The 27,729-nt window shown below is 28.6% G+C and overlaps 2 protein-coding genes across 8 annotated transcripts in view; one reads left to right on the top strand and one right to left on the bottom strand.

The window, feature by feature from the left end:
* Positions 1-27,729, top strand: part of LOC126840948 (protein furry) — a 78,318-nt gene that overhangs the window by 12,551 nt on the left and 38,038 nt on the right. The window lies entirely within an intron of this gene.
* On the bottom strand, positions 1,841-23,703 carry LOC126840951 (cysteinyl leukotriene receptor 2). 5 transcript variants are annotated; one of them, XM_050577048.1, is made up of 8 exons: positions 23,616-23,692; positions 23,125-23,183; positions 9,906-10,026; positions 8,979-9,216; positions 5,986-6,188; positions 4,065-4,392; positions 3,613-3,793; positions 1,841-2,245 (listed from the first exon to the last, which is right to left on the bottom strand). In XM_050577048.1, the coding sequence occupies exons 1-8, from the start codon at positions 23,666-23,668 to the stop codon at positions 2,142-2,144; spliced, it is 1,287 nt and encodes a 428-aa protein (XP_050433005.1). In that variant the 5' UTR covers positions 23,669-23,692; the 3' UTR covers positions 1,841-2,141. The 5 variants fall into 5 exon arrangements, with proteins under 5 accessions (XP_050433005.1, XP_050433006.1, XP_050433007.1 ...); XM_050577049.1 differs by lacking the exon at positions 23,125-23,183 and having other exon boundaries at positions 23,616-23,703; XM_050577050.1 differs by lacking the exons at positions 23,125-23,183; positions 23,616-23,692 and adding an exon at positions 15,444-15,582.

The following is a 27,729-nucleotide window of genomic DNA, read 5'->3' as shown; positions in this document are numbered from 1 at the left end:
TGTAATTTTCTGTACAACTTTTATAAATAATGTAAAGTTAAGTGGGAGAAAATAAAAGCACATTTGCTTTTACAGAACACATTTTTGATTTATTATATTTTGTACTACAATTTTTTCACAGTCTTTAATTGAAATACTTTGACTGCAACTAAAAATATTCAATTAACTAAAAGAAAATCACATTTGTTTATAATTACTTTAATATATCTATGTAGCGAAATCAATATTTTATGTTACGCTATCCTAAACTAAGCTTTTCTCTTCTATTATTGAAGATTTCATTAAAGTAACTTGTCACTTACAAGTCGATTACTTTCTTCAAGTTTGTAACCGTTTTATCTCTACGCTGTTTTGCCGTATAAGCTATAATTTAATGGCTCATAAAAAAGCTGACTGAGTGATTATTTTAGTTTTTCCTAAAATGTATAAAGTTTTTTTTATAAATAATTTAATTTAAAATTAAACTGTATAAAATATAAGATAGGTTCTTATTTGTGATTTTTCTTGAGTTGAAAGCAAAATCGGGACATTATCACAATTTGATTTTTGAAAGTACTTTTTTCATCGATTTGTAATCGTTAGAGGTGCAATTCTACGACCTCTTGTAGTACCAGTTAAAGGCGTAAAGACACAAATTTATAAATGCAATATTTTGACTTTTACTGTTTAATAATAAAGCTTGTATAGATTACTTTCCTCGCTGTATGTCAATTAATAATATGATTTATGAATAGGAATAATTTTGAGGTAATAACTAGTTAGTAATTTGGTATTCTGACTTGTGATTATAATTTGACATCTAATTTTATATTATGCTATTTTATAAGTATATAATTATTTGCTGTCTACTATATTGAAATTAATTGTGTTTTTAAGAAGTGGTCATTTTTGTTTTACATCCATAAAATAAATGTTAACTACTATTATAATTAGTAAGTGCTAGGTAACTTTAATCAACCATTGAATGAATACAATTTTGTTATAAAAATGAATGTATACTATTTGTAGGAAAAGACGAATTATTATGATTATCTATGTCGGTAGTTCTAAGCATATAATAATAAAATTAATAAACTCGGTCAAGTAGTCTTAACGCTTTTTTATAGTAATTTCGTGTTTAAAACCCGGGATACGATTTTTAGAAATAAAAACTTTGGTATAGTTACTGTTGTTTTTATCTGAATCATACAAAAAAAGTCGTTTGAAATGTTATGCTTGTTCTAAGTGTTTTAAATTGTATGCTTAGTTTGGGGATAGAATATTTTTTTGACGAACTAGTATTTCGATTTTTACTTCATAAAATATCCGTATAATTAGTAATTGTTCCAATGTGTTCAGTAGTTGTAATGTTCAAGATAAACTGTAACGAAGATCGGATTTTGTAGATCAGACATCAGTCCGCATTGTACTCTGATTGCACGTACAAAAATGTTACCTATTGAACATATCCCAACAGATGGTGCAGCGGACAGTATTTAGGAAAGATGTATAGAGTAGAACAGATCTGATGTTTTGTCGTTGACTCATAAAAAAAACGAATTCACGCACTCCCTGAAAAGCGACCCTTTAAAATAATATTGCGGTCAGTTCATTTGGCTAGAAACCACGGAGATGTTTAGTTATTTAGCATCATTCCAAAATAAAATCGTTTGAATTTCTACATAACTTATTATAAGCACTTGGCGCGTCTAGCTGGGTTGTAGACTTATTGGCTTTTTTTTAACACAACACTACTACAGTGATACTTTTAGCTTTGTCAAACATCTGGAGATATATTACTGTAATAATTTATTAGACGGGTCAAGAATTATTTATAAACAATTTTTAATATGGAATCGTATTGACTTTATTTCCGTGTGTACATTTATATTTTTATAATTATGTTTGGGTAAGTAATTAAACTCATAGTTTGTTTTGCTAAAAATTAAATTACACTCTAGTCGTATATAATATATAATATGTGTACTCGTACTGCGTACAGATTTGATGTACACAGTTCATAATACATTCATTAATAGAAGGTACGTTCATATTGTTTTAAAACCTGTATTCGGTAAGAAAAAGTTCATTATAACAAAAACAAGAAAAACTTGAACATGAAAAACAATTAATTAAATCTGAAAAAAATTGATGATCTATAATCATGATGTGTGTGCAATAGGTATAAGCTCATGCACTTCTTTCCACGTTCCGTTTACCGTGGTATGTTTTGATCCAACGCCGCTCTTGGAAAATTCTGACAACACTAAAAACATAACATAGTACATCAATCATATTGTCATACCCATGTCAAATAAAACACTCTAACTACTCATAAACTATTCCTTATATTAGTTGTAAATTTTTGTGTTTTTAAATTATTAAATTTCGGCGCTTGCGTTTTTTTGATATTATAGTTTTATAGGTCGTTAAATATGTATTTATGTAAAAATTAATGATTGTCAGTAGAAGCATAAATAGTTTCCAAACTAAATATTAAAAATCGTATAAACGATAAAAAAACCATCAAGTTGTAACACCACCGACTGATAATTGAAATGGTCTTAGGAATTAAGGATATCCATTATCAAAAAATGAGACCGGCACGCGATGATGGAATAAAAAATGGAGTTATAAGGAAGCTTTACATTTTAATAAATAAAGAGAGTTATGGATGCGGATGATCAAAAGTTAGTGAACAAGACAAAATTTAGAAAATTATTCGTGTTCTTATGATGCGTTTCATTTGTAAATTTCAATTTTCAATTCAATGTTTAAGGTTATATTTATGCGCAACTTGTGTTATTATGGAATCGTTTTTATCTCGGACCGGATCTCCAACTTAACTACAAAAAATAAATCGAAATCAAATAATCATTAGAAATATGCCGACATTGTTGTAATAGTAATTCTAAATTGTAGTGTTAGCATTATTCGTTGCTTTTATATTGACTGTATTATGACAACCTATCAAATTTATGTTATTCTAGCGCGACGGCTTTTGGTTTATTGTGTATATATAATAAATCGTTTACCCTTTTCGTAATCCCTCTCAAGTTTTATATTATTGGATCTGTATTATCCAGAATTTATGGGCTACCGGCTAGTCACGGTTAAATATCTTTTCTCTTGTTTGGTTTCCCTAACTTCCATTGCAATTTGAAAACTGCACGCGTTGGAATAGCTACCAAAATCATGTTTCCAACGCTGTAAAACAGAAAAAATGTAATATTTCCATACTTTAATATTATTTTTGAGACATAAATGATCCTGGTTTTTATTTGTTTCGTTAAAACATTGTAATATTTTATGAGCTGTTGGATCAGTGATCGTTTTTTTCTTTAATACTTGTTAAGAACAAAAACTATAGTTTCTTGAATCTAGACTGTTGTGAATTTGATTGCTCCTCCTTATCGTCACGTATTTTATCTTTAACGCGTTACACGCGAGCCCGAAGATTCCATTATTGTTTTAAATGAGGATTACGACTGAGTACGGTATTATTATCTGCTTTGTTAATGCGTTAATTTAAATTCAACCATCGCGCTGAACCTGATTAACGCTGTCGCGTGCCAAACAAGCTCAATGACGGCGTTTTATATTAAAACAAAGGGCGTGATACTATATATTTACCTGTCGTCACCTGCGTATCTCTGGATTTCTTGTTGGGGTGTCTTCTCAAGGTCCAAAAATCAACTAGTGCCCTCCGGAAATTTTGACCGCTGACACAGTACAAAAAAAAGTTGATGCCAAAGTTCGTGTTGTACATCTGGTTTGCAATGAATTGTAGTTTTTTGTATTTAATCGTCGATTCCTAAGTGTAAAATATTAGTTCATTTATTTAAATAATATAAGCTTATTTTTTAAAAAAACTGCTCAGTTTATAGTAAACGATTTTTTAAAGTTGTCATTGAAGTTTCTAATATATTAAAATGAATTACAAGTTGCGCAAGTACATAGGGTTGCAATAAGAATAATTAGCCACTATCTGCTTAGTATAGTTAGTTGTTAGGGTGGTTAGGATACAAACAAACGAGCTGCGCCATCTTACCTCAACACTTAATTTAAAACGTAACGGTACTTACGGGATCCCACACTATCCACACCCGGAATACGTATGACGGTAAGTTCAGACACAGGAACACTGTAGACACAACCAACAACATTTCGGTGACCTTAATTTGAGACGATTGCTGCGAATTCTGAGGCATAGACTGCCGCCGTCTGGAAGGATGAAGTGTCATCGATCTTCTAATTCTGGCCAGACGACACACCGATTGACAGATCATGCTGTTGAATACGACAATCAGGAAAAACGGTACGACCATGTTGATCAAAGAGTCGGCGTAGTTGAGCCAAACGTACAAATCGTACCATTGCATATTCAATCCGCAAGTGTGGGTCGAATTATTACTGTTGGCAGGCGTATAATTTTTCGGTTAAATTGTTGTTGTATACTAAAAACGTATTTATACACATAACTTGCCATTACGTCATAATTAATGAAACTTGAACGTTGTTTTTGTATTTATTTGCTTATCGTAATTTTCATATGATTAAGGCTCAATAAAGTCAATTTATTTAAAACGTTTAGCGAGTTTTCTACGGTATAATATTATTACGGACCGTGTATAATAATATCCTGTTTTAGACGTCGAACGTTAAAAAAAAATGATTTATTTTTAAGTAATCTAACGTGCTTCGATTTATGTGACTCCTCGTTTAATCATATAAGACATTGATATATTGCCGCCACTGGGTGGAATGAAATTTTTATCAGTCAGCGCTTCGGGATTTCAATTTTAAATGTAAAAATTATAAAATAGTAAATACCTAAGATACAAGTACCAGTATTTAACACTTTCGATATAAAGATATGGTCATTTTTATTGTATTCAAGGCGGAGGACACAGTTAAATATGTGTTTTTTTAAATTTAAGGCCTGATGGAAAAGTTATGTTACGTGATTTCATCGTGAATCTCAATTTTTACTTGTTTCATAACACAGCATCCGGTAATCATGTATGCTAAGTGCTAACGTGGTAACTCATTAAACAATTTACTAAAATAGCGTCCACAAATAATTTAACATCATCACTAAAACGATTAATCATGATCAATCATGAGCACTTTTATTTTAAATCTCGCGTTAAGACTACTTGTGGATTTTCAACTGAAAAAAATTTGTAAAACGAAAAATAAACATGTAGAGTTGGTGTTGTGTATTGGACTGTTGTAAAACGACCAGTTTAATTACCAACCGCGCACGTGGAATTCATTCACGGCTAACAAATCCATCAGCAGTCATAATATTATTATAATGATAGTCATAAAATAGCTCGTAGATAAGAAGTCCCTATCCTTAACTGCAGTGTGGTTTGCCTAAAGGACGGGGCGGGCGAGCATAAAAACAAATTTTATGTCGCGCCTGTTCGAAAGGTCCATCTGAGAGGTTTATCTGCTTTGGCCAAACGGTGTCAACATCGTAATCGTAAACAAAACATTTTGAAATGAATGAATGGATCCGTGTACGAATCGAGGTAAAAATATCCAAGTAATAATACTTGCGGAAATGTATCCAAAACTATAATATCTGAACACAAAAATATCCAACATCTAAATTTACGAATTTTTATTTTTAATCAATTAAAAATTGTTTAATAGTATTCATAATACGGTCGAAAATAATTAAAAATATTAATCGATGATATAAAAAAAAGTATTTAAAATATTATGACTATAAACATCTGTTGATATCCGTGAAACTGCTTTTAAAACATTTTGGAGGTTCTTACGTCTGCTGATTTGTATACCCAATATATTACATAGGAAAATTCAAAATACGTTATTTTATTAGATCTTTTAGTGGTTGTCTCTTTTTGCGTTGTGCAACTTTTAATATACCCATTCAAAGTTTCATTCTTATTTTTTCTATAAGAAAAATATGACTTGCGTTCAATCGCATTATATTACTACTATAGCCGAAATTTAACCTTTCATACTCACGTTCCTAAGATGGGCACTTCTTGTGGCATTGTAATAATCAAATATGGCACGTGTACAATAATTGCAAATGTAATTAAAACGCAAAGAACCATTTTGGCTCGGGATACTGTACACACCACTGATCGGTGTAGAGGATACCGGACGGCTATGAAGCGTTCCGAAGTGAATACTACCACAAGCCAAACGCTGATGAAACTGCACATCTAAAATATAAACACGTTCGTTATCGTTAAGAAATAAAAAAGTTTAAAAAAAAGTGGAAATACGGAAAGTATTTTTAAAATTTAAGGACTATTTTCGTATTTTAGTATGATTGCTCGTGATCGTATTAAGATAATTATAGAACAACTTCAGCTTTTTGTGCTTTTATAAATTATTTAATTATATTTAGCTATTAATAATCTATTATGGCTTTATATCTTGTATATTTCATTTATATAAACGGAGTTTTATTTAAATACAATTTTCCTTTGCAAATTACCGTTATCCATAAAATCATTGCAAAACTTTTACATTCTTATTTGGTTTTATTATTTGAAAATAAAATTATAAGTTTTTGGCCTAAGTTATAAAAAGTACAATAATATTGAATTTCCTATTGATTGTAGGACAACTTCCTTACTCTTAACTTCAAATCGAAAATTTCTGTTACTACAAAATATAAAGTATTCCTGTTACATCCCGACTTCTATTGTTTGATAAATATTTTTTTCAAAATTCGTACGTTTCCATCGTCCTAATACTTGTAAGTTTGAGGTATAATATACGAGTATATTGTCCTCGAAGGCTCAACGTTTCCTGTTGTGTATTCTAATTTCTATAATCTATATGTTTTACGGCGTTTATTATTTTATGATAACTGTTATTTTTAACAATAATATTATTAAGTATTTACCAAATGATAAATTGTTTTATAAATTTATTTTTTCAAATTGTGAAATAAAATAATATAAGGTTTTTCGTTACAATCGAATGTACTTATCAACCCTCGAGAATTTGCCTAACTGGAGTTAATGAACATAAACAGCTCGAAAAATTGAAAAATATATTTTTTTCTTTCATAACACTAGCTAACATATAATTTTAAAAGTTATTATAATACGGAAATAATAAAACAAATAGGTTTTGTTAAAATATGTTATTTTAAAATTGTATAGTTTTTTTTTTACAACATAAAACTTACCAGTAGAATAAATATACTAATTTAAATAGCTGTGCTAATTGCAATAATGTCACATAAGGGGTGTTAGTTGGTGAATATTTAATATTTAATTCAGTATTTTATTTTATGGTGTTCCAATTTATTATTTTAAAATTATTCGAGAACTTCAACAAAAATAACTATACCGTTTTCAGCCTCGAATCGAAGCTAAAATATAAGTGTAAGTAAATGCCCGTTAAATGTGTTAAATGAAACGATTGTAAATAAAAACAAAGAATATTACTTGGAGTTTTAAAGATGTATATTCTTTATATTGTAAATTTAATCTTTTAATAAAATTATAAAAAGTGTTAGACTATTGTATTTATTTGAGTAAAAGTTTTTTTAATAAAAAGTAAAAGAATTTGTTTTACTTTTTATTGAATAAGTATTATTTATTATGAATACATTCTTAATCATTTACTACATCATTCCCTTTCAGAAAAATATAATGTATACTATGTGTTATGACTTTTAAAAAGAAATCCAATTTCCATTACCACCTACTTGAACTGAAATATCTTTCAAATAACTTTTATATCATAAAAGAAGTTGGGTAATCTGTTTTCGTTTAAAATTAAAGACTGTTTAATATTTATAGTATTTGCTTAAGTGGTTTAAATATAAATATCTAAAAGCAATGGTTATAAGTTATTTTGCTATTAAAACTATTTTTTCTATTTTATTTAGTAGGTAATGAGTTACTAATGAGTAATTGGTGATTAATTACTTTTGTCAATAGTATTTTATTCTTATAAGCGTTATTCAGTTATATTGGTTTAAACTTAAAATGGTTTTATGCTAGTAGTTTTTGGTTAAGCAGTCTGTTCACACAATCTGTTCCGATACTCTTAGTTTAAATAGAAAATATCCTTTGACATTCGCATTGGTTACGTATGTACTGAGAATTACCATACACTGTAATTGTATACAATCTATAGTATAAATTGTTTTAAATTCAAGTATGGAAATTTGCCTGTCTTTTTACCGTTGTCATGCACTAATATACTTTTATAATATTCAATAAGAAAGTGTTTTTTTGCTCTTTCTCAATTTTAAATCAGTAAACGTAATTGCTAAACATTTTTAAATTCCATAAGGCAAATGGGTTTTATCTAACATTTAAATTTTGGAGATTCTATTAAAAGTGACTTTAAAAACCTCAAAAGATTGTTGAAGAAAAATGTATTTTCCTTTACGTTCACAAATGTTATAAAACTATATACGTTTTACCGAAAACTGGTGTAGTGAATTATTTAATGTGTTTTGTTTTTTTGCAACAGTTTTCATTGATAAAGGCGTTTTTTTCGTTGTTGGGCAAAATACAAAAAAATATGAAAATGACCGCGTAGAACATTTTTACGTTGATTTGAAAATGTTGATGTTATGTTTTTATTCATTCATATTATAGTGTTCTAGTATTTAGTCTTATAACTTATTCCTAATACGACCCATTAAACCCATTAATGGGTACGACCGTACCAATTAAAGATTAAACTTTGAATAAAAGCTACAAGCTACAAGGCAATACAAATAATCTATACTCGAAGAAACTTTAATGTTTAAGTATATGTACAAACCGATATATTACTACGCAAGTTGATTTGAATTAGATGTAATATTTATTTCTTTGTTTTTAGACAATGTGAATAGCTTAAACTATATAAATGAGAGATAGATATCGAACAACAATTATGTATAAGAAAATTAGGCCATGTTTAAAAAAAACACTACCACGAGTAATAAACTATTGTTGAATTACCAATTGTGTAAACTATTTGTTAATTTTTACCTGAGTCATATAGATAGAAAATTGGCAGACTCCATCCATGAAAAACAATTCGATTCCGGCGTTGGTCAGTTCGGACATAAGTTGCATCAATAAAAACAGCGTGTCGCTTATCGCCAAAGATGATAGGTAGTATGATGATGATTGTTTTCGCAAATTGGTGCCGAAGAATACAAACACGGACATGCAATTTCCAAGACTCCCTAGGATTATTAAGGCTAGAGGATAATACTTTTGGAATCTGAAATTTACAACAAATTATTATCATAATGACTATTCAATTTTTCAAATTATTAGAAATTTCTACAAGTTTTAAAAAAATATTTTTTTTACATTGCGAAAGTGGAAATGGATGTTTGAAGAATTTATAATTGAATTAAAATAACTCTAATGCAGAGTGGATCATGATATATATATATATATATATACACACACAAACACATGCAACTAATAAATAATAATAATACAATGTTCGGTGTAACTTTAACAATGTGTTTCATTATGTACATATAATAAATATAAAGAAAGAAACTTATTGTTAATATTACACCGGATATTGTTATTATTTATTAGTAGCATGTGTTTAAGGCGTTTTCCATTTATATACTAATAAACGGAAGCTGCAAATGTCGTTTTGAGATTTAGCCGATGATTTAGTTTCACTTTTCTTGGTATTAGGCGTTTTACCCATTGTAGAACTAATGACCCACATCATTTTTCTGTTTGCTTGATTTAAGGTAAATATATAAAAACAAAGAATATGACGTTTATTTAATTTTATTAATTGATTTAAACCCTATTTGAATATTGTTTACTTTCAAAATGTAATCAATTTATATACTTAGATTGCACTGGTCAACCTCGGCTAAATGTATATCAAATTCTCTATAATACAATTTTTATTAAAATAAAAGTTTTTTTTTCACTTACTGTTTAATTAAATTTGTATCTGTTAGTATATCCTCGTAAGTTTCATTCGCGGGCGTCGACATTGTGCTGATGTTAGGTATAATATTTACTGCAGGTTTTGTATTTTTCAGTTTCTTAAGGTCTGAAAATAAAGCGTAAAGAATAGTCTGTTTAAAAATTGAAAATTGTACAATGCGTATAGTCGTTGTATGTGTCCTTTATCATACCATGATTTTCAATACTTGATTAATCAATTAATTTCTATTATCTATGAATAATATTAATTCGCGGATTTGATGATATTTACATACGAAGGTTGTGGCAAACTAAGGAAACTAAATAATGAAACTCTATGCCCTTTTATAGTTATGTATAAAAAGAATATATATATATATACACACACATATAATATATAGACAATAGACTTATAGTGATGTTTATATGGAACTAATCAATAATGCCTGTACCAACAGTATTATTATGTTATTAAAGTATTAATATATATATAACGAAGTTACTTATCTGTAGTTAGTATATTTAATCTATAATAAAAACGATATAAATGCAATTCAAATATCTTTTAAGTTTTAAAATAATGATTCGAAGGAATTTAGTCATGAGTAATGACAAAAATAAATTAAGGAAACAAATTCATAAAAAAATTCACCATTACTTTTAAATCTTGTTATTAATATTTTTTACTTTTATTTTATCATTATTTTAGTGTATTCGAAAATATTGAAAACAATTTTGTTTGAGAATATCATGTTTTGAGGAGTTTCTTGGATTGATGAGGGAAGAGTTATATCTAATTTGTATCTTTTTTTTTATGTTTATTTCAATACATTTTTATATATATTTAAATAAAATATAAAATGTATACCATAATATAAAGATAGAAAATAAATTTTACATTAAGTAAGAGAAACATCATCTAAACTATTATTATTCTAATAGCAAAATATTTCATATAAATTTTTTTTTAGAAAGAGCTTATTTATTAGTAGTAGTTTCGTTTTATTATAGTTCATATTATCGAAGTTCTATTACAATTACATTAATAATATATTACAATTTCCCCATAACTTGTAAATAATGTCTTTTTATTTATTTTTTTCTGAATAAAATTTGAATTTAATTGAATACTTTTTGATACATGTTCAAAAGATCTTCATTTTACCTTAAAATAAAAAAAACCAAAAAACATACTAACTTAAAGTTTTTTTCTTTTTAACTATTTGGAATTAGACAGGATAAAGATAAATTTGTTTTTGTGAGAAAACCCCTAAGAACTTTAGGAAGTTTTATAGTTAAAACTTAAAAACCTTATTTAATTAAAAGTTTTTGTTTTTTTTTTTTGCGAAATTCTTGTTTTTGCGAAAAATTTTCCATTAAGATTAATATAAATACTTACAAAAAACGTTTTAATACTTATTATTAGCTATATTGATTATAATCAGTAATAGTCTTTAAACATGCATATATTTTTATAATTTTTTTAGTTTCAAGTATTCTATATTGAAATATGTTATTAATGATAATCAATCATTTTTGTTTTGGTAATTTGCGTTTCTAGATTTATGTATTAGTACTACATTTATAATTACATCGAACGGATATCATTCTGTAAATAATAACCATGTATGATGAACCGATTTGTTATCATTAATTTTGTTTTGATAGGTCAATTAATAAAGATTGTCATGCTTTGCTCACAAGCATAATGTTATGATATTTTATTTCGAGTTCTATCGTAGGTGTTCGAGCCGGAAGCTCGGTGTTTTTATTATTACGGTATACCTACTTGTTAAGCTGTTTTGTTTTTTATGCCGTTTCTTAATTTTGTATTTTCCGTTTGTCTTTATTAGCAGTTACAAAAAAAGTAAAAAGCCAATTAAATACCATGTATACGTTAACGTCTTTAGAAGATACGTTAAACGCAAATATATATTATTATATACATTATAAATCTTCATGACGAAGGGTAAACGCAGGTTTTTGCAACACTATCCTTAACTATTATTGTCCTTTCTGTTATACATTTTAAGTTGAAATGGTCAATTATATTATTGGATTGACAAGGGTTTAAAGTCAAAAGTAATTCGAGATAACACTCGAAAAAAGGACAAGGGTTTTTGATACTTTTGTAACCAACACGTATTAATGACAAACGCGGTCGTGAACAACTCCATAATGGCATAGGTACTTTAAAGGTGTTATAACAATAAAGTTGTTTTATTTATATATATATATATATATTATATATAGACAAGGCGCATAAAACATTTGAATCGCAAGCAAAAACAAAATATGTATTTATTGTTTCTGACCTTAGTGAAATCCTGTTAACCCTAGTTATAAAACAAAAATATAATATCATTCGACAATAATAACGGGTTCTGAGTTTCTGAGTTGTCAACAGTCCGGTGTACAGCAATCTAACATGGTGATATACTGTTCGTATGTACCTACATGTTCTATTCGACTTTTTAGGTACAATAAATGTGCTTTTTTCAAATAACAGATTCAATTCGAGTAGAAAATTGCTCTACGCACTACAATATTTTGCAATCTAACGTGTCGCGGTTTTCACAATACAATTTGTGAGTAAGGCAAAAACATCTGAATGTGTGGCGTGTCTTTAAAAGTGACAAATATAACAAAGGGGACTGACACTTGGAGTGGTAAAAATTAAATCATGTACAACGTATTTCGTATTATCAGAAAAGGTAAACGGAATACTTTCGTATTATAATAAATAAAATTAGCCATTATTTTCATCGTTTTAAGTTGACAAGACTACTAGTACACTGGAAACGTGGCAAAAAACATTTTGTGATTTTTTTCGTTAATAGCCACCCGAAATTTTTTAGTGTAATCAAGGATATACGATTTTGGATAAGATCTTTTGGTTTTACACTCAAGTACTATTTAGCCGCTTAAACAAAATTGAACTTTTATACTTTTGTGAATTTTGTAAAAAACTGATTTTTTATTCAAATATTTTGAAGCTGTTTAGTCATTTTTGAGATAAATTATAAAACTCGGTTACTTGATTGCTATTTTTATTAAAAATTGTAAAAAACTTTGAAATAAATATAATATACGTATATATTTGTTGTTTTGTTTCTTGTTAACATTTACTTAAGTCGGACTTTGTTTAAATGACTATCGGATAATAATTTAATTAGCAGCATTTTAAATCCGAGTATTTAATTGTCTCAAAACAATTTGGTTAATGTTTTTATTTTAACGATTATGTATTATTATGACTGCAGTGGTTGGTTTAATAATATTGTACACAGATATAGCCTGCCGCTATCTCGAGAGTTATGAGAATTAATAAATTAAAATCCGTTGTTTAGCTATATACTTTATATTATATTTTGCGTTGTTGTTTATGCATTTATTTTATTTTCCTTTTTTTTTATACTTAAGCTGCACAAATGATGTATTTAAAGTTTAAGGAATAAACATTTTAGTCTATAATAAAAGGTTATAGGAAGGAAGAAGAACAGCTTACAACGAAATACTAAAAATTATATTTTTTAATTTTTTTATGACAACTCCTAAACGATCTCTTACCTGAAATGTTCTAAATTATTTTTAAAGATCGCGCGTGGTAGGAGAAATGTAGCTATATTTTCTAATAATAACTTACAAATAAAAATACGCGTAGACATATGTCAGTGAGTGATGTCAAAACAGGAAATCCAAAAAATAAATCAAAATATTTAATTAAACGTAGAAATAAGGACGTGAGTGTGTGTGTGTCTATTTAATTACTCTTGTTGAGATATTGTCCACATTGTGTTTGTGTTAAACGACATGGTTGGTCCCAATTAAACTTTTAGAAAACACCTAACCTGTTAGTACTGACGTTGACGAATTACAGAAGGCGTGTGGATTAAATAAGGATTTTTGGGATAGCAATAATATTTTGATTTTGATTCGTTTTTATTTTTTAATTACGATTAATGATATAATAAAACGTAGGACGCGTTAAAATATAACAACGAAATGTTTTATTAATGCGCATTATTACTTGCCCGGTTTATTAAATGTACATAGGCATCATAATTTATTCTACGATTAAAACAAGTTTGACATTATTTAACCGTACTGTGTTGAATTTATGAATGAATAAAATGTATCGGTTTACCGCGTCCAGAATATTCACTCGGAATTCGCCGTTTTTTATCAACAGATATTTGTTTATGTTTTTATGCGAAAAAAAAGGTTACCTGAACGCTGAAACGCTTTTAATACCAACTTTTTCTCTTTTCGTAACGCTGGGCTGGAGTTTTACTTTGAACGTCGCCTTTGTGTAAACTCGTTCCATCATCGCACTCACAATATTATGTCCACTGCCGATGTAATGTTATTGAAAACAAATAAGGGGAAAATAACGAAGTAAACACACGCAGTCGAGGTCCGAAGTGTCGTCGTGTTGTGCCGCGTATACCGAGAGGTGGCGATGACGGATTGCTACTGGAACCGCCGAAAGCTCAAACTACCATCGGGCCAGCGACTGCGGCGAAAAGTTCTTGCGCCTCGCACTGCACAAGCAAGCGGCCGGTGCGGTGGTAGCGTGTGCACTTTATTCATCTCCTATTTTTCGATTGTCCCTCTCTTTTAACGCATGTAACCCTCCTCTCTCTCTCTCTCTCTGCCTGACCGTTAAATGGCAATACCGGTGCAATATTAACTTTTTTTATTATTATTATTATTGCGAGACACCCGAATCGGCCAAAATGGTCGTCATAGTTAATCGTAGTATTGGATATCAGAACAAATAACAATAATAATAATATCACCTGTCATCAACGTATCGGAAAAAAAACTTGAAAACGAGACTTTACTATGTGTTTACGCTTCTAAGCACATCCGTCCGCGTGAAGATGTTTACTGATTGCTACACGGACACTGGTGTATGGAAGTACCGCACGGTCGATAGAAATGTTTCGCAGAAAAACAAACAAAATCCTCGATCACCGTTTATTATTGTATCGTTCCTAAATGTGTTCATATCCCCCACGTGCACTACCGTATGCGCGTGTTTCCGTTTTTTATGCTAGCATCTCTTATACCGCGGTAAACACAATTATTTCAACTATTTTTCCGTCCATTTGTCTCTAGTTAAACGCAATCTATCACAAATTCAAAAATTTACAAAAGTCCGCTGCGTTCAAAATGTTAACGCATTGAAAACATAGTTCAAAACGGTTTTGACTGTATGATAGATTATAGGAATTAATTTCATTAGTTTATAATATGGTCACAAGCAAAGATATTATTATGGTAATTTTTTAATTTTTGATTTCATAATTTTTATTTAAATTGGGATTAAAAGAATGGTTAGTTGTTATTGCCTCGATGAAAAAAATAATTTGTGCTATCAACAGGTATTACAGGTCTGTAGAGATATAAAAAAATAAACTCCAGTATTTTTATTTAAGTAAACGTAAAAAAAGTCATGCTGTATTGTTGTATACATCCATCACAATACAATTACATTTTTTTTATGAAACTCCTGAGTTGTATTGCAAGTTAACATACCTTAAATTCCGACCGTGTTATTCTTCATCAACAAACAATATTAATCACATGTTGAAACATTTTTTTTGTAGACTATTTTGTGTAATAAATCATAGTTGACACCTTCAGCGTAAACTGTAGCGGAGCACGTTATAACGAAACGGTGGACGTCTTAGCTATCGATTCGATATTTTTTTCATTTTGTTGTCATCAGGTATTAAGATGTGGTGTACTATCAAATTTTGTAGCGGAAGGGTTATTATGTTGGTTCCTCAATAGATATCTAATATTTAAATTTAATTGTTGAAATTTTCTCATAAAAAATCTGCGCCATCCAAGTACCGTAAATACATAATGGGCTAAAGTGTAATCAATATTGGGAACCGCAGATTCGACACGTTCAGGAAATACTAATCGACGTGAGTCTTATCAAACGGTTTGCTATCATTTGCGCAATACGTTTCTAAGACAAAACGTTTTCATATTATTTCTTAGCGATACCAAGGATTTTCATAGTTACTGCACAGACTGGTACCGTATTTCATTTTTAGAAAATATTTTTCGAGTTTCTTATCAACTTAATTAAAAGCTAGGTTGATATATGTAAAGTTCTTCATACACAGGTGTATTTTGTAAACACTACTGGTTCAATTTGGCTCTAAACACGCACAGAAATTCAATTAACTCGAGGGGCCGATACAAAGAGGAGGGGGTGAAAAAACTTATTCAATTCATCCTTTAAACTACCCTTCATGTTGAAAAATGTTAAACAACGTTAGATATGATGTGCAAATGAACATATTAATGTTTGTGTTTACGTTATTTATGTAAAGGTGGACCGATTTGTCTCAAATAAGGCACTATAACTTAAGAGGAAGCATGTGAAGTCAATTGTAACTTGATCCATAAGTTAACTAACATAACTAAAGATCACGATTTGCTTCGTGTAAGAAGTTGTCAATGTCAAAACTTAATAAAAATGACATATTTGGGGTAAAAATCAACAAAAGGCTAATTGTTTCCAACAGTTTGATTTTCAAGTTAGTTTAAAATCAATCAATTACTCATAAATTTGTTACTAGGAAGACCAGAAATTTTGTAATTTGATATAATCATTAATTTTTACGGAAAACATTAGTAAGAAATATCATGTTTTTGAAAAGTAATTAGCACTCGATCAGTGATCGGTATTAAGGCGAGGCGCCATACTAAGAGTCGAGTTGTTCAACACCCAGCGAAGCGACTGAAAAGTTCGTTAATAATTTTATAATAAATATTGTAGGTTATTTGATTAAAAATTAAAATTAAAAATGTTCATCATATAAAAAATAATGTTATTCTATTAAACTACATCTAATTGATTGAAATTGGGTGGAAAGAACGTTAACGCCTGGATTTACTCTGCCGACTGTTTCACATAAATTACTTAATCGATATCAATTACCCTTGTGTTTGTTATGGGATACAAGAAATCTGAGAAAAAACTAAAACTGAGTGAGAAAAACGTGTTGTAATTGATTTGTCTTTATAGTTTAAAACGAATAATGGCTATTGTCATTACTTGTTATCGATTGTGTCCATTAGCGTTTCATAAATAAAAATTGTGATTGCGTGATTATGTTTGTGTTTTTGAAACAATCTTTCATTTTGTTATAGTGTTAGTTGAAGAGATAAAAAAGGTATTTTCAACGACAAACTTTTATCAAACTTGATCAATACCTGGCTAAAATAAAAAAAGTGTGCTTGCGATGTATCTTGTATGTACGTAAAACGGTGTAATTATAATGATATTGTTGTCAAACTTTAAAGGACAATAAATAATGGTTACTAGTTTTACTATTAGTAATGTATTTTGTAATAAAATTAAAAAGAAAAAAATGGAAAATCATTAAATTAAGTGATTTTATGCTGTACTAAAATATATGTATAGTTTATACGATTTTAAATGTGGGGAAAACACCTGTTTTATACATATTTTTTCTTATTGTTTTTTTTTTGAGATTTGATAACTCTAGGTTCCAATTATCTCTAGAGAGACAATTTCAAAAATACTTATTATCAACTTTTAAATTTATTTTTACTAAGTAGAATGATGCTTAGATAAATGTCAAATGTGGTTAAAAAACTTTTTTTGAGAGTATGAAACTATCGAGAATTCTGACGAGTTAGTTGAAACTTTTAGAGATTCCTTAGTTTGGTTCTTGTTCAAAAACTTATAGCTAACCACACTCACTCAAGTTATAAACCTCATATGTCAGCCAGTGCTTTAAAGACGAAAATTTTAATCTTTTCCAAATGTAAAGTTATACGCTAATTTAATTTTGTAAGGGAAGGACAATATATTCTAATTAAATCGTGCAAGGAAACATTATTAACTTATAAAAATCAAAGGCTAACGTTAACACATACATAACATAATATTTAAAGTACGTTTGTGTCTGGTAACTATTGACTGTATAATTTCCCTAAATTCTTTACCCTGTTTTTAAAAGTATTTTCTTTAATATATAAGTTTCTAAAGAAATTGCTGTAAGTAATGTTGTAAATTGCTGTAAGTAAAAATAAATCGCATTTGTTTTTTTTAATGAATTGACAGTAAAATTGTCTACAACGAGTGTTAAAGTACTTTTCTTTGTACAAAACGCCCACTTCACTCTTCTCTTCAATAGAAGTGTAAAGTTAAGAAAATAGAAAAGATACTTTATTTGTTATAACAGGATAAAGGTGTAACATTCGATAAAGTTATGAAATATTTAGTACCTACTACTTAGGGTTGGTAATACCCGATTTTGGAAGGCGTTTAAGAAAATATAAAATCTCTGCCATGGATTCAAAAAAACCTTGTGCTAGAAATTACACGTGGACTTAACCGTTTGAACGATGCATGGCGAAAATGAGTTAAACGATAAGAGAAATGCTATATGACGTTAATCAGTTAAGCTCAACCCAGACGGCTGGGTCTCATCTATTCCAAGTAAAATAATTCAAGTACATATTTTCTATCTCATGGATGACGTGTATATTGTATTTTATTTGCGTTCTAGATATGAAAATTTCTATGTTTTCTGTTACTAAAAAATCCGTTCCCCCAAAACACTTAAAAAAAAAAATATATATTTATATAAAATATTTTAACAGACCGAAAACTTTTCGAGAACTTATTGATTCCAGAATTATTTACTAGTAAACAACTTCACAAAAAGTTACTGCTGTATTGCTTCAAATTTTGAATGCGGATTGCGAATAGTTAATAGTTAATTTCCATTTGGGTTAGGTTACCCATATTCATCGCAGTTTTTAACATAAACGACTTACATTTGCAATAGTCGTTTGGGTTTTCGCCCTAAATTGCCTTGTCCTTTTTTTGATTTACAAATTAAACCGTATAATATGTTGAGACGTAAGAACTAAAGTTGTACCTAGTACGTGAGTTGACTATGTAAAATATTGTATTCTACAATATATTACAATAGTGACACAATTGATTTTGCAATTAAATCAGTTATAATATATTATTATTTATTTTAGTTAGACTAAACTCGCGAGACAACGAAGAAAAATGGTAGCAGCAATGACTGTCTCTATGACAGTCATGACTCATGAGTCATGACATTATTTGTTTTTAACTAATACCTATAACTTGTGTAGTGGGTCAATATGTTCAATACAATACAATGGTCACTACTGACCTTTGTTTTACAAATCGAAATAATTCTTTAGTGCATTAAATGTAATGCTCGGTTGACATTTATGAGTTATTACGTCTTGTAAGTCATAACGAATTTCACGTTGGAACGTTCCAGTTATTAATTTGTTGAAACTGCCACTCAATGTTAGGCCACTAGTGTGACACTACTGTTGTATTTTGCGTACATGTTAAAATCTCGAAAGGGCTAACTTCAAATGTAATTTATTGTTATGAATTATTTACTATGTAATAAAATACTTGTTTTTTTGTTTAAAATATTTATATTTTAATGCACTTGTACAATTCTATCCGAAAAGCTATTTTTTTATTTTTATTGTATAAACAATTTATACATAAATCTGTACAATAAGCTTATATGATAAGATATCTGAATTGACATGATGCGCAGGCTTGTTAAGACGTCACCCAATAGCAACACATAAAGCTTAAAAGCGAAAAATAAAATTATTGTGTTTTCAATTATATTATACAAATGCATATTTATTGCTATTTACTAAAACACGCACTAACAATATAGTCTTAACTTATATTGTTATTCAGCCTTTTATTCAAGTTCAATTTTAAAAGTATTTGTATGTTTTGAAATATTATGACATGTTGGTGTTGAATATGCCAAAAACGGTTTACATATAAATGATTTCTATGGAAGTAAGCTATTCATTACAATAGGATGTGAAATGCCGAAATATTTTTTTTTACTTAGAGGGAACTTTGAACAATACTGTTCTGTTTGTAACGGCTTTAACGCTTTTTATGGGCAATGCAGCCAAATCAAAGGAAACAAGAAAAAGCTTTTGGAACCCAAAAATTTATTTTAGTGTATATGTTCCTATAACGAACAAATATTAAGTATAGTCAGCATAAAGAAACTAACGGTTGTCGTTCATGTGAAAAAAAGTGTAAATAATATTACAAAGGCATGAAACCCGTATTACATATCACAAGATTGAGATCAAAGTACGATGGACAGAAAGATAATCCACTATAAAATAATTAAATATTTAAATAAACCCTTAACCATAAAAATAATACACTATAGCGTATTATTTTTGCGGTTAAGGATTCATTTCAATATTTAATTACTTTATAATAAACAACCACAAGTGTTTTCTAGAAGATAATCCACTTTCGTTGTTTCACTTAGGCCTATTCATAGTTTGAAGTATGGTTTAGACAGAACCGTTGAAATATGTAATTTCATACCGATTGTATATAATACTTATTGGCTATAAAGATTAAATATTGTCCACCAACTGGGTGAATCAAAACAAAGGTTTATTTAATAGCTGCTACAGAAACTACGTACAGTAAACACATTGCAAAAATTCAGTACTGTTTCTGTCTAGTATTTAGTATTCAAAAAATTCTAACACGATATGTGTTTAAAAAAGAATATAAAATCAATTTTGGATTCGGTTTTAAGAGTAAAAAAGAAAAATAATGTGTTTAATTTGTGGAGATAATATTGTTATTTTTCGTTTGCATGTATTGTACACGGATCAAAAACATTAATTAAGTTATTGATAATTACTACTTTGTTAATTACATTTTTTTAAAAGATTTTCACATCACAAAAAGTTTAATTTTGAAAATCAAGATAACTTTACTTGGGCCTATCTAATCAGTTCAAACAATGCGAACACTATTTTAGTCGGCCATTATAATTTAAAATGATAAAAACCCAAAAGGCAAAAGTGTTATTATTAGATTATGTACACACTGAATAAAATAAATATGTTCTTAAAACAATTGAAATAAAGTCGTTTCTATTACATACTACATACATATTATTTGTTTTTGTCTTAATAGTTTAAAAGTTTTCGTTAATTCTTCATTATTAAAGTGTTCCATCGGCGTCTTTAATTTAAGAAAAGCATAAGTTCTTCAAAATTAAAGGTAAAACTTTTATGTTCCTTTTAATACTTGGATATCAGACTGAATTTAATTAATTAATATAACTACTAAGACACCTAAATACATGATAGTTAGCATTTAAAAGTTGTAAAGCTGTTTATGTGTGTTATTCACGGTTCAATTAATTTAACTAGCAATACTTATAAAGTGATTATAAAATCCTTAAAACAAATAGATATAATGTTATTTACATACTTAACAGAAAAAAATTACTTAATGATTTCTGAACAAAGTATTATAATGTACTTTGTATTAGCTTACTTGTTTAATTTTTCATTAAGTTTTTTTTACCATTACATAAAAGTACAAACTGGTGAATTACACCGAAGAACATTTAACTTCTTTATGATTTAAACGTTTTAGTATAGCACGTGTTAATCAAACCAAAATTATCGGTATTAATTTACTCTTTGATCTGAATGCTATAATATTATACTATTATATTAAGCTATAATGGCTACATTTATGGTTGTATAGCTACTATTCTTGGTACTTGTATAAAATTGATTTAAAACCACCCCATAGATGTCATAATATACTATTAATATCTTCTATATTGAAACTGTTCGTTGTGCTCATGTCAAATTTGAAGGCTTTAATTTCCTTGTTTTAGATATTTGATCGTTATTGTCGTTGTAGTTTTAATTTTATGAAACTACATTCATTGTGTATTATAAAATATTATGAATATTGTATAGTGGCTCATAGTGTAATTATGTTATTTTTTAGTTAAAATCCTTCGTGAAATGCAGATATTACCGTCTGTTAATTGTTTAAATCTAACTACACAGGAATGCCATTAAATGTATTCAAAACGAACATTGTTTTTATAAATTAAAAAAAAAACTAACTTTTGATTATTTTATTGTAGAATTAACAGTCCTACTCGAGTATGCTTTGAAGGCGACTATATTAAATGAGGTTTGCTGGATAGCATTTTAAATTAGAAGTATTTTTAGTCGTTTTATGAAAGTTCTACCTTATAACTTTTTTTGTTTTAAAATAGTATATGAATATTAAATGGCCGCCAACATTTATTTTTAAACTTTTTTATTGGTCGTTGAATTTTATGTTGTTTTATTGCTTTTTATTGACAGCGCGTACGACCAGTAGTACTTGTCATATTACGTAGTCCTAATATATGTATAATTCAGGCTTTATAGTTTAGTTACACTCTGGATTAACAACCCGCCTGCTATTAATACTGAGTAAATGGTAATCCATTTAACGCTACACATTAATACTCTCTTAATATATTTGTAATACTATGTGTTTTTTTTGTACGCTATAAATAATACTTTTTGTATTTTAATATAATTTTCAAATATATAATTATTTTATAGATTAGGTAATAATTTATTAAAAATGGTTGTTTCTTGTTTTAAAAACGTTTTAGAGTGTACACATACATTTGCAAAAAAAAATAATTTACGACTTTCCAAGTCTCAGCTTATACATAAATGTATAAGACATACTAGGAAAGTACTTAATTAAAATTGGCATTCAACTTTATAGTCGATGTGTTCAATAGATAAATAATGTATTACTGTCGTTTTGTGTGGAGCCAATAAAAATTGTTAGTTACTCTTAAATGCGAGAAACTGGTTGTATTTTATTTGTATAAACTATTATTTTGAAGTTTTTCATACTAAATGATATTATGTATACATATATAAATATACAACTTAAAACTAATAAGTATTGCTTTCAATGGAAAAGCATTTTTCATAATTATATTATTATGTAATTATATATAATGATTTTATACATATTACATAGTTTTTATATCAAAATACCGCACGTGGAAAAAAAACGCCAATTAAACTGTGACAACTCATATATTTTTAATTTCGTTGTGTTCTACAAATATGCGAGGCAAAAAGTGAAAGGGTCTTTTGGTCGCAAAAATATAATTTTGAGTTATTGTTTATTCCAAATTCTGAACATTTTTAGACCAAAATCGTTTTCCTATCTTGAAAATTTGCCTGGTCATTTTTGTATGAATTTATTTTTGGAAAATTGGTTTTTTAAAAAAATTCCTTAATTTTTGAAATGTTGCCAACTTTTTATTTTACATACTTGAGGAATGAAACTTATAATACATATGTGTCCAACCTTGGTTGATGTTTTGGCCTCTCCTGCAATTAAGATTTAGTGTGATTACTATATCTTTTAATATTAGTTTATTTAATTTACGATAGCAATATTTTATTGCTCGTTTTAATAATTATTCTTGCTATTGTTCTTTGCCAGTTCATTTTTTCCACGTTGAAAAGGTATTAATTAATTAAAAATCATTATCAATTTAATACCTAATATTGTTTGGCTCCCCCGTACAATTTAAATAGAACTGATGAGTTATAATGTTTTTTTTTTGGGCAGCGTTAAACGTCAGCTCAAGCATACTATTTTTTGCTTAGTTGAAATTTATAAAAAAAATAATTGTATTATCACTACTACATACACGTTGTACTAGAAAATACTTTTCTGTAGCTTTTGTTCGCCCATCACGTTGTTTCGGTTTTATAATATACCTTATGACTATTTAATAAAAAAAAATTAACACATACTTGGACGTGAATCCGTTACTGACCAAAGCATTAGTACTAAAAAGCAGTATCATCAGTTCTTCGTAATACCAGTTGTGGTCGGTGTCGCTACACTAGAATAATGAACTTTCGTCCTGGTGTCCCTCATCATATTATTTTGTTGGCGATAAGAGTTTCTACGATGGAATGTTTATACGTTACACCTATCTTATCCGTGTGCTCTTTCAACCTTTAGTAGTTTTTATAAAACTGCTGTAGTACACTAGTAGACATTACCCGCATTTGTAATCAGTCAGAAATGCTCTTTCGGATTAATTAGTGATCTTTAGATTACATGTTTTCACTCTTCATTCTATTACAAAATCCTGTTATTTTTAGGTTATAATTTGGTGACTTACATTACACAAATACGCGTAATTTACCAGTTTAGCAAAAATATAAAACTAATACTACAGTCCACTCTTCATCCAGTCTTAAGTTTTAAACTATAAAAGTAATTGTTCAAAACTGGCCATCGACAAGTAAAAATTGTCAGCTAATCTTTCCTAACTTAAAAAGTTGGCTTAATATATTCGATACTATTTAAGTTTCAAAAGTTGATAAATCTGTGAAAAATACTAAAAACGATAAATATTTAATAACTTAACGAGTCTATAAAATAACACAAACAAAAATGTTTTCAAAAAGAAAAACTATACACTTGCAATTAGTGAAAAACTATCTTTGGAGTAAGCTCAATTATACTTATATTAAGGATTTTGATACATTTTTGTTTACTTATGTATTAAGTAGTATGTATTTTTTTATACTACAATTGTTTACTATTAAATATGTAATATATTGCATACACACAAATTAATTTGTTTTATTGACATACTACAAAATTGTATTAATATGGAATAATATTTCAAAACGTATAATAGTTAACACATTAATAAACTAACACATAAACTACACAATCCAAGTTTGAAAAGCAATAAACATTTTCACTTACATTAAGGATTTCTACAAAAGCTATTTTATTGAAATGTCTTAAAAACTCTCCAAGTCATATGTTTCTGTATTGTATTCTGTATACTTAAGGGTTTTTTACTGTTTATTTTAGTAAGTATTTTGCTTATATGTAGTACATTAGTTGTTAAATGGAAACAGTTTTTCTTCTTTTATCCAATGAAGTCACACACAACTTGTTTCTTGTGTTTACACAGCTACGTTTGCGGAAAGAGAAACATTTTCATTTCCAAACAAAGCCAAGGTTCTTTGTGGATCTTTAAGGGTAGTCAGAAATTGGAAATGTTTCGTTATTCTTTTGAGCCTAATTGTACCAGACATGCATTTAATGTGTTTTTTAAACGAATCAGTAAAGGTATAAAGAGTGTATTAAGCTAGTAACTCGTAATAGTGTTCGTCGTTCAACTGAAAGAAGTTCAATATAAAAGCTTATGGGAACATTTATTGGGTATCAATTTTTCTTGTTTTTGTAGATGTTTTATTCTTTCAAAGTTTGACAGTATTTTCATAATTTAGTATTTACTATAACAATCAAAGATTTAAAAAAAAGGTTATAAGGTTAATGGAAATAAAAATACATTTTAATGTAAAGAAAACCACAGTGTTTGAATTTCAGGAGACGAGACAAAAACCGGAAGTACCCTATAGCTATATAGCTTATAATGTTAAATACATGATCATTGCAAAAAAAAAAGTGGTTTATATGTACGAGTCTGTCGTTTGCGCTGAAGATGACAATATTGTTTCCGAAATACGTATACGCATAGAGTGTAATATTTGTATGGTTAAGGATTTAAAAATTAATTTCTTTACTATTTAAATATGTAGCTATAATCACAGTTTAGTTGACTTTAGCATTTAGTAACTTAACCAAATATTTAATCGAAATTACTATTTATTTAAATAATTAAAATGTAAAATAGAGTTTTCCCCTATTTGGGTTGTAAATTCCATTGTAAACAATTCAATACAAAATAATTGTTGTGTACTTGCTGTAAAAGTATTTCGAAGTAATGAGATTAGCTAGTTTTGTACATTGCTATATCTATTAGTTTTGTGTATGCGCACTTGAGTAGAGTTAAAAATAAAAATTTTACAACCCTTGCACTCTTTTATTATTTTTTATTTTAGTATAACAGTACACACTCATATGTAGGGCTAATGCGTCCTATCGTATTCGGTAACTGTTCATGAATAGCATTGTTTCTTTCGGCGTTTGGGATTCTTATAAATAAATTAATTCAAATTCACTGAAATGAGGTTTTTGTCGTGGTTTTTTTTTGCTCGGAAAAATCCCTTTTCACGTCAACCACGAATACTTTTTTTTATTACCACTCAAAATGAATTTAATAATTCATGAGAAATAGGTTGTGTTGTTACAATCGGTTTGGAGTAAAGTACCGACGTTTACACACATTCTTAACCCTCTAAAGAATAACCGAGATTTTGTCAGCTGTCCCATTCGTTGCTGAAAACGTAGATGCAACATTGAATATTTTATAAGGCTATCTGCTTTAGTGATTTAAACTGAAAGTGATAGAACTCGAAGTACGGTAGTATAATAGCCTGGAGAATGAAATATCTGAGAACTTTGGGAAGCGTTTAGAAATGGTCAAATGAGGGGATATTCCGTATATCCAAAAACGTAAACATAAAAATATTTTTGTGACTCGTATACTGATACAATGATAGGAAACGGCAGCTCACGAGTATAAAAAAGGGTGTGTTATTTCAATATATTGAAAAAGAACTATTTTATATAAAATTGTCGCGGTTCATTATTCAACCCTCATAAAACTCATGCGTCATTTTCGAACGTGAGTTTTTCGTTTGATTTGTCGTATGAAAGTTATGTGTTTATTATACTGTAATTATAGGTAACCAGCTCCGTAATGACTGGGCTTTAAAATAAAAAACAAATAAACTTTCACATTTTGCTTCCACGAATTTTCGTTGTACTCTCTGGAGGATTGTATCGTTAATTTTTTGTTTTTGTTCGAATTTCCTCTTTACAGAATAAAATGAAATCTAGACAAATATTGTTGACCAGTAATATTGTAGTTTCCGCACACATAAACGTGAGTAAACACACAAACCGCAATAGAACTTTCCACGTGTTGCATCGGTCCGTTTTCCAATAATTGAATTAAAGGTGGTGAGAGGGACATCCACGATGTGGCGTGGGAATGGTATCAATATAACATGTTGGCCGATGTTAGTTTATTGAAATTGCTCTAAGGAATAAGAGTCAAGATAACCAAGTGGAGGAAAACATGAGCAGACTGCGCGAATGTTTTCTTTTGAAATAATAAAAATACTGCAAAATATAGTTTTAAGATTCTCTCGGAGAAAAATAATAAAATCAATAATTTCCAAAGAACTTAGGAATTCTATTAAGCATTCGTCAATTACTTAAAAAATAATGTTCCGAGTATATTTGTAGTTATAATAACTTAATTACTTAATAACGATTTTGACTTTAGAAATTTCACTATCGTGAAAGTTAGACTGTTCAGTACAGCTGTGCTGTATTGTTTTCTAAATTCGTTCTTTAAAAAATATGTGGTGGACAGTATTAAATCGATGACCACCTCAGATAGTATATAATAATATAGAAGTTGTTTACAAAATACAACCAAAAGCGGATTGGTTATGTGCATGTCATGCATGTAAAGTATCATACTCTAGTAAATAGCGTTTTGAATTGTTGTTTGTTACTTGGAAGCCACCACAAATTATGGAAAATTCGAATTTGTTATTCGATAAAAGACGTACTAATGAAAAAAAAAAAATTTTGGTACAACATTTACAAAGATAAAGTAAAAATTAAGTAAACGTAGACAATATAAGTATTTGATAACTGATCATTTAATTGTTGATCTATGTCGGCATTGTATCTACACCTGTCAAGGAAAATAGCACGTTTAATTTGTCTTACTAATAACGTCGCGTTAGCCTTTACTTAAGTGGTAATACGTACCTACTATTTGGGGATATACCACGAAAAGTAATAAAACGTTCGACTTTGCACAAATGGACGTAAGCACTTACTATTGCGCTTTTACCGCGAAAACTAATATGTTTTGTGGTTTTCCTATTGTTATCACACTTATGTATATTATGA

This window comes from Adelges cooleyi, unplaced genomic scaffold (assembly GCF_023614345.1).
Source record: "Adelges cooleyi isolate 19-005CV unplaced genomic scaffold, UGA_ACOO_1.1 ACOO_flye_CR_arks_rails_tigmint_CR_PRNA_376, whole genome shotgun sequence".
NCBI lineage: Eukaryota > Metazoa > Arthropoda > Insecta > Hemiptera > Adelgidae > Adelges > Adelges cooleyi.
Note: the sequence above shows the minus strand (reverse complement) of the source record. Positions and strands in the feature narration are given on the sequence as shown.